The 7,111-nt window shown below is 44.4% G+C and overlaps 1 protein-coding gene across 5 annotated transcripts in view; it reads left to right on the forward strand.

The window, feature by feature from the left end:
* The window catches only part of LOC117398836 (zinc finger protein 536-like), a 27,859-nt gene extending 24,174 nt beyond the window's left edge, over positions 1 to 3,685 (forward strand). For all 5 annotated transcript variants that reach the window (XM_059012401.1, XM_033997921.3, XM_033997922.3 and 2 more), the window contains 2 exons: positions 1,117 to 1,263; positions 1,699 to 3,685. In XM_059012401.1, the coding sequence (XP_058868384.1) occupies positions 1,117 to 1,263; positions 1,699 to 3,086 (1,535 nt within the window). In that variant the 3' untranslated portion in view covers positions 3,087 to 3,685. The remainder of the gene's footprint in view (positions 1 to 1,116; positions 1,264 to 1,698) is intronic.
* The last annotated feature ends 3,426 nt before the right edge of the window (positions 3,686 to 7,111 follow it).

The raw sequence follows: 7,111 nt of genomic DNA on the forward strand, positions 1-7,111 counted from the left end.
AGAGGACCAGTGATAGAGGACTAGTGATAGAGACCAGTGATAGAGGACCAGTGATAGAGGACTAGTGATAGAGACCAGAGAGAGAGGACCAGTGATAGGGGACCAGTGATAGAGGACTAGTGATAGAGACCAGTGATAGAGGACCAGTGATAGAGGACCAGTGATAGACCAGTGATAGGGGACCAGTGAGAGAGGACTAGTGATAGGGGACCAGTGATAGAGGACTAGTGATAGAGACCAGTGAGAGAGGACCAGTGAGAGAGGACCAGTGAGAGACCAGTGATAGGGGACCAGTGAGAGAGGACTAGTGATAGGGGACCAGTGATAGAGGACTAGTGATAGAGACCAGTGAGAGAGGACCAGTGAGAGAGGACCAGTGAGAGACCAGTGATAGGGGACCAGTGATAGGAGACCAGTGATAGAGGACTAGTGATAGAGACCAGTGATAGAGGACCAGTGAGAGACCAGTGATATGGGACCCGTGATGGGGGACCAGTGATAGAGGACCAGTGAGAGACCAATGAGAGACCAGTGATAGAGGACCACTGATATAGGGGACCAGTGATAGGGGGACCAGTGAGAGAGGACCAGTGAGAGACCAGTGATAGGGGACCAGTGATAGGAGACCAGTGATAGAGGACTAGTGATAGAGACCAGTGATAGAGGACCAGTGAGAGACCAGTGATAGGGGACCAGTGATATGGGACCCGTGATGGGGGACCAGTGATAGAGGACCAGTGAGAGACCAATGAGAGACCAGTGATAGAGGACCACTGATATAGGGGACCAGTGATAGGGGGACCAGTGATAGAGGACCAGTGAGAGACCAATGAGAGACCAGTGATAGAGGACCACTGATATAGGGGACCAGTGATAGGGGGACCAGTGATAGAGGACCAGTGAGAGACCAATGAGAGACCAGTGATAGAGGACCACTGATATAGGGGACCAGTGATAGGGGGACCAGTGATAGAGGACCAGTGATAGGGGACCCGTGATGGGGGACCAGTGAGAGACCAGTGATAGAGGACCAGTGATAGGGGGGCACAGGGGGCACCAGTGATAAGGTTGCTCACAGTAATGTGGATTGACTGGGTGTGTGGCTCTGATGTACAGGAGAGAATGGACTCCAAGACAGAGGCTCCAGCCCCGGCCCAGCGCAGGGAGAGAGAATCAGAGGGGGTGCTGGGAAGGACTGTCCCTACTGCGGAAAGACCTTCCGATCCTCCCACCACCTCAAAGTGCACCTCAGAGTCCACACAGGTGAGCTCAGGCTTGGCAGCTTCTTGGATTATCATCCGGTTGGTTAATGCTTCTTGTTGGATTGGGATCTGCTCAGATCTGAGAAACAGGTCATTGAACACATTTTCAGCTCAGTGACATTTATACGTTTTATCGCCTATTGATTTTATAAAGGCATTTGTAATTTAATGTTTGCCAGATAAATGACCAAGAGCACAACCTGTTGATTTCTGTTCTGATATGGATACACAGCAGTGTGCAGATTTATCAGAACACCCCATTGCTTCTGTTGTTTTGATGTGTTGTGCATGTGAAATCAAACCACTGTAACGGAAAATCTATTTTCAAAATAGACACATTAGCGATCGTCTAATTTAATTGATGACTTTAATAGGCCACACATACAATTCATACCATAGAATTTAACTGGTCTGTTCTCGTTGTCTCATTTCCTAGGGGAAAGACCTTACAAGTGCCCACATTGTGACTATGCTGGCACCCAGTCTGGGTCCCTCAAGTACCATCTCCAGCGGCACCACCGTGAACAGCGCAATGCTTCCGCAGAGGGGCACGCCTCGGCTCGGGACCTGGGCACCAAGAGGTCCACCTTTGGACGGGCAGATTTCAGGAGCCGAGGCCTAAGTGTGTCATCTGCTGCCAATTTCTCTGGAAAGACCATGTCTCCACAGTGGCCAGGGAAGCCCTCACCTCAGAGGACAACCTCTACACAACCTGAAGACAAGCAGACTGGCCTGGCAGAATTCAACAAGGTGTTCCAGAGCCTTTCTGAACACGAGGGGGGTTTTCAAGGTTTCCAGGATCTCCAGCCATTCCGGAATCACTCAAGAGAAGACCCACAGGGGGGATCCAAAAGGGCCAAGCTTGTCCCTCGACCCCAAGTGTCCAGGAGGAAACCACGGACTACCAACAAGATCCCGGCGGTCACAACCAACGGCAGGGCTGAATTCGAGCCCTTGGACTTGTCCCGAAGGCCTTCACAGGAAACCCCAGATGACGTGACCCTCCATCACTGCCTCTTTTGTCCCTTTACCACTTCTTCTGTTGAGCTGATGGCAATGCACCTTCAAGTCAACCACACTAGCAAGTCGAGGAGGAAAGAGAGGGAGAGGAACCTGGAAAGGAGCCGGGCCCGTGACCAGCAGACATCCTGGGCTGGTTATGGCTTGTCCCTGCTAGCAGCACATGGGTGGAAGCCCGACAGGGAAAGAGAAGAGCAGCCGGACAACTCTTCAACTTCAGAGATGGATGTCAGCCAAGGCTCTTCTTGCTTGAGGGATGTCGGTCAAGCGAATAGGATGTTGAGGGAGTTCCCTTTGGAGGCATCTCCTGGGGATTCCACAGTGGAGGACCTGGAGTTTGGAGGTCTACCAAGAGAAGAATCAGAAGGAGAAGAGGAGGAGGGAGAAGACTTTGAAGGAGAAGCAGGGCAGGGAAGTATTGAAAATGATGGAGGACTCGGCAAAGTTCAAGCGGACAACACTGTTGAGTTTGAGGAGGAAGGAGAAAGTACTGAAGACACAGAAGGGGATATAGGAGAGCTAGAAATGGATGAGGAAGAAGAAGACACACACAGAAAGAAAAAGCAAGAAGACAAAGCAGATGATCACAGCTCAAGTGTGTCTCCTGAAAGGATTGACAGAGAAGAAGCAAGACGAAGACCCACACTGAAATATGAAGAAGGCCTTCTAGACCAAAATGATCTGGAAGATAAGGAAGACCTGGAAGGATCACCAAGACTGGAGACCCAAACAACCGACCACCCCACCATGATGGTGGAGGAAGCAGGCATCCAAAACAACCAACCTGGTAGCCTTAGCTCTTAACCTGGAGGAACCTTTCCTGAACAAGGCAAAGGATCCCTTGTTCTTCTACAACAGTTTGTGATGGCCTCCTGTAGCCTTTGCTAGACCTTTGTCTGTGTTTCATAAAACTATGTGAGAAGAAAGACCTAAAACCACATTTTTTGTAGCATAGATTTTTGTGGTCTAACTTGAAGCCGAAGAGTAAGCCTTGAAAACAGTATTAAAGACTTTCTGAAAATTTCCAGAACCTCAGAGGTAACACGAGATGGATATCATCTTGCATAAAGCTAAGTTATTTTGCTTTGGATAACATCAGAAATGCAGAACAGTGTTCCTCAGATCTTTTTTTTGAGCTATCAGTATTGTTAGTGGTTCACCCGTAAAATATTCAGTAATACTGAACTGAAACTGTGTTTTGGAAAAGAGAAGGATGGGTTCTGGAACCACTGTTCTCTGAGCTAAGGAAAGCAAGCTGTTGTTCTTTCTGGGTTTGTAGAATTTTGAATGTTTCTCAAGGTTTTCTCATTATACTGTTGAGCACACCAAACTGTCTTTTGTCGTTCACACCAAGTGCCAGTATTAGGAGTAAAAAAAAAAAAAAAAAATAGGAAAAAAAAAAACTACTAGACTACTTTTTCTTGAAGTAAATTCGACCAATGTTTAAAAGCTTGGCTGAAAATGCTACAAGGAAAAGCACAGACGTTTTCTGGAAGGATCTGGATTCGAAACAGTTTGGAGAAGGGTTGGAACCTCTGATCCCAACCACTAGGGTAGACAGTAGTAAAGCACTAACAATTTATTGGAGACCCGGTAGAAATCTGTAGCTTTTTGTTTGTGGAAATAGTAATAATAATAATAATAATAATAATAATAATAATAATAATGAAGACTGTTGATTGATTCGCTGGAAGTAAAGCACTGTGGGATGTTTTTTATGTTGTATTTTGAATTTAATTTTTTTCATTGTTTTTTTTTTTTTTTCATTATATGGCCTAACCTTTTAAATCCAGGTTCCTCCATTGCCCTTTAGAAGGGAGATTCCTGGATTCTACAAAGCACTGTTAGGACTACGAGAAGGGGAAATTAATGTGTCTTTTATTTGTTTTGTGTGAAAATGCTATTAGACAACAGCAGAATGTCAAAGCCTTTAACAGAACCTCAATCGGGAGAAACCCTATTTATGGAGATGTTTTAATTATTGAATTTTCCTTAAAATAACCCACAGAAACCCAAGGTTTCAAGCACACAACCCTACTGGCCAGCTCTTGATAACCTCAGGAATGTACACCCAAAACTGGAAGTGTTTGCTTGCACCAAGTGTTGCTGCTATTCTTCAAATGAGAAAATAAAAATCCTTCTAGGGACATAACAAAATAAAACCAGAAGAAAATGGACAAAACGAGAGCAGGCCCATCTCTGCTTGTCCCATTCCTAAGTAGCTGATTGATCTAAAATCTAACCCTATCTTCACTTAGTTTCCAACTGTGTCCTCTGGTCTTGGTACATAACCCTTTCTGGACCAGGTTACAGAGGAATGGGTGCTAAACACATTGTACAGCTCCTGGGAATCCCGAGATCTCTTTAAGTGTCTGTTTCCCAATACACCTACAGATGATAGGTCCAAACGGATCCCCCGGTTCTGTAAAACGGGTTTAAAAATTGACTGCTCAGTTCAGTAGAAACGTTTCTACTACTTGAATTAACGGTTGAGCATTTGGAGATATGATACGAGAAAGAAGCTTCGTTGCTAGGACCATCGTCAACCCATTCCCCTGAGCAAATTCTTTTTTTACAAGAATGTACAATCCTTTGTGGGTTTCTTCTGTTGAGGTTTTGTTGGGGATCGGTAAGTACTCCACTACAGAATGGGGACCAGATGCATAAAAAAAAGAAATTATTGTCTTTGCACCTTAATCTTTACAGAGCTAATCATTTCTTGCAAGATGCAGAAAGGATAAGGGATGTTTCAAATACTTGGATATCCGGGTACAGGTATTTAAAAAACTCAGTAGCTTTGAAGTAATTGCATTGCAAGGACATGTACCCCTCTTTAGTATTGGAAATTATGAACATTTTATACAGCTAGAAAAAACACTTCCAGCTTCCTCTTCTACACCCAGGAACTCGAGAGCGGATGTCAGCGAGTTACCACCCTCTGGAGGACAAAGGCCAGCACTGCAGGTGTCCGCTCCGAGCTCACAGGGTGCCTGGCCAGCAGGGGTCGCTGTGGTGCGATGAGGAGAAACAGTCTCTGCTGGTTTAAAAACTCCCGAAATAGACTTGTATTTGACTATGTTCTGATTTCATGATTTCCTTGCCATATAGTCTGATTTCATGATATCAGTAGTCAATTTTATAAATAAAAAACAGTCTCAGATAAACAATGTAACTCCAGTCGGCAAAGATCTGAGCAGCTTTTCATATATTTTGAAAGGTATCGTATATGAGGGATTGATAAAGGCCTCATTCAGAATCTTTCTACATCATTATAAGTACATTTTATTTTTTTTTACTGCCCTTCAGTATCACTTTCGCTTGTCGCTTGAGATCAAATTAAAATGCACTTATCTGTTTCACTTATGCTTCCAAATAGGATTTTCCAACATCAGTTTGAACTCCCCTGTCCCTTTCTGCTACTGATTTCCTATATATGTTGTTTTATGTAACAGGGAACAATAATTTTGGCAAATGCCAAAGTGCCTTGTACCGAAGCACTCCCCAGAATGCAGTTTTCTCTCAAGTCAGTCTGCTCTTAGTTTCTTCCTTCCTCCCTCACTGTGAGGGAGGGACACCAAACATGCCCTGGTCCCACCAGCATGAGGAGTACTTGCTTGCAAATCTTAGACTGTTGTATCATTCTTCCGATGGTAAAAGTGCCTACCTGTATGTATTTGTGAACCCCCTTCAATTATAGTGCTTGTGCAAATGTCTGAGTCTCCATTCGGTGTTGATTTTCAAGCTGTACTGCATCGTTTTGGTTCCTGAAGCAGTGAGTTCCCCAATTTCTTCCACTGGGGACCATGAAGGGTATATCCGGGTCACTGAAGAGCCCAAAAACCATTTAGTTATCATTAGTCCTCTGATTGTCAGGTTTATGAATGAAAGTCAAGGTGGAATTAACTACTTTGTTACTCTATAAGGATGAGACCAGACCATATTTCAAATTTTAACAACCATGTATTAATTCAAAATACCCACATTACACATGGAGCATTATTGTTTAGAGACAATACCTGCCGCTAGTATTAACAGAGATAGGCAACGGATCAGATTAGCTGAATCCCTGGAGAGAGCCCTCAGACTGATTCACCGCTGGTCCACCATGATCCTGGAGGTATTAGAGGCTTCTCTCTCTGTCTCCTCCATGCCCAGTATTTATATCATATGGGCTTAGGATATACGTGACTGTTTTTGTTATCTTACTAATTATCAGGGGGGCTCGCCCCACCCCTGGTTGAGAAACACTGTTTCAAGAGAACAAAAAATGACCCAACCAATAACTGAAGATGTACAGAATCATGTAGCTCCATAGCACTTACCTAACATACTTTACCTGTTTAAAATACATGCCTTAGTGTAGAACATGAGATTTACTCTATCACACGATGAGCCATGAACGAAGCACTGCGATTGGTCGATCTTTACATTCATCTTTACATTCATCTTTTAGGTCCCAGTATGTGAGAAGTCTTTAGTCCGAGATTTTAATCATTTGTGGCTCGTCCAAATACTTACTGGGAAAGCACTTTGAAATGAAGAAGAAACTCTTTTCAGTGTCTCTGCAGAGTAGTGGAGTGTTGTGTACAGGTAGCTCTAGACTGAATATCCGTTGTGTTCTGAGACCAGAAACCCAACTTGAACTGTGTGGTCAGAGGGACTGCATGACTACAATGGGCTGAAAACAAGCATGGGAGAATATGAGAGGCTGGTTTCACAGACCCTGATTAACACGAAGCATGTGGCCTTGCATAAGGTGGCTAATGCAAATTCATTTGATCATCAAAAAACTTGGACCATTAGCCTCATACAGTTTCATGGACTATCCT

This window comes from Acipenser ruthenus, chromosome 44 (assembly GCF_902713425.1).
Source record: "Acipenser ruthenus chromosome 44, fAciRut3.2 maternal haplotype, whole genome shotgun sequence".
NCBI classification, from domain to species: Eukaryota; Metazoa; Chordata; class Actinopteri; order Acipenseriformes; family Acipenseridae; genus Acipenser; species Acipenser ruthenus.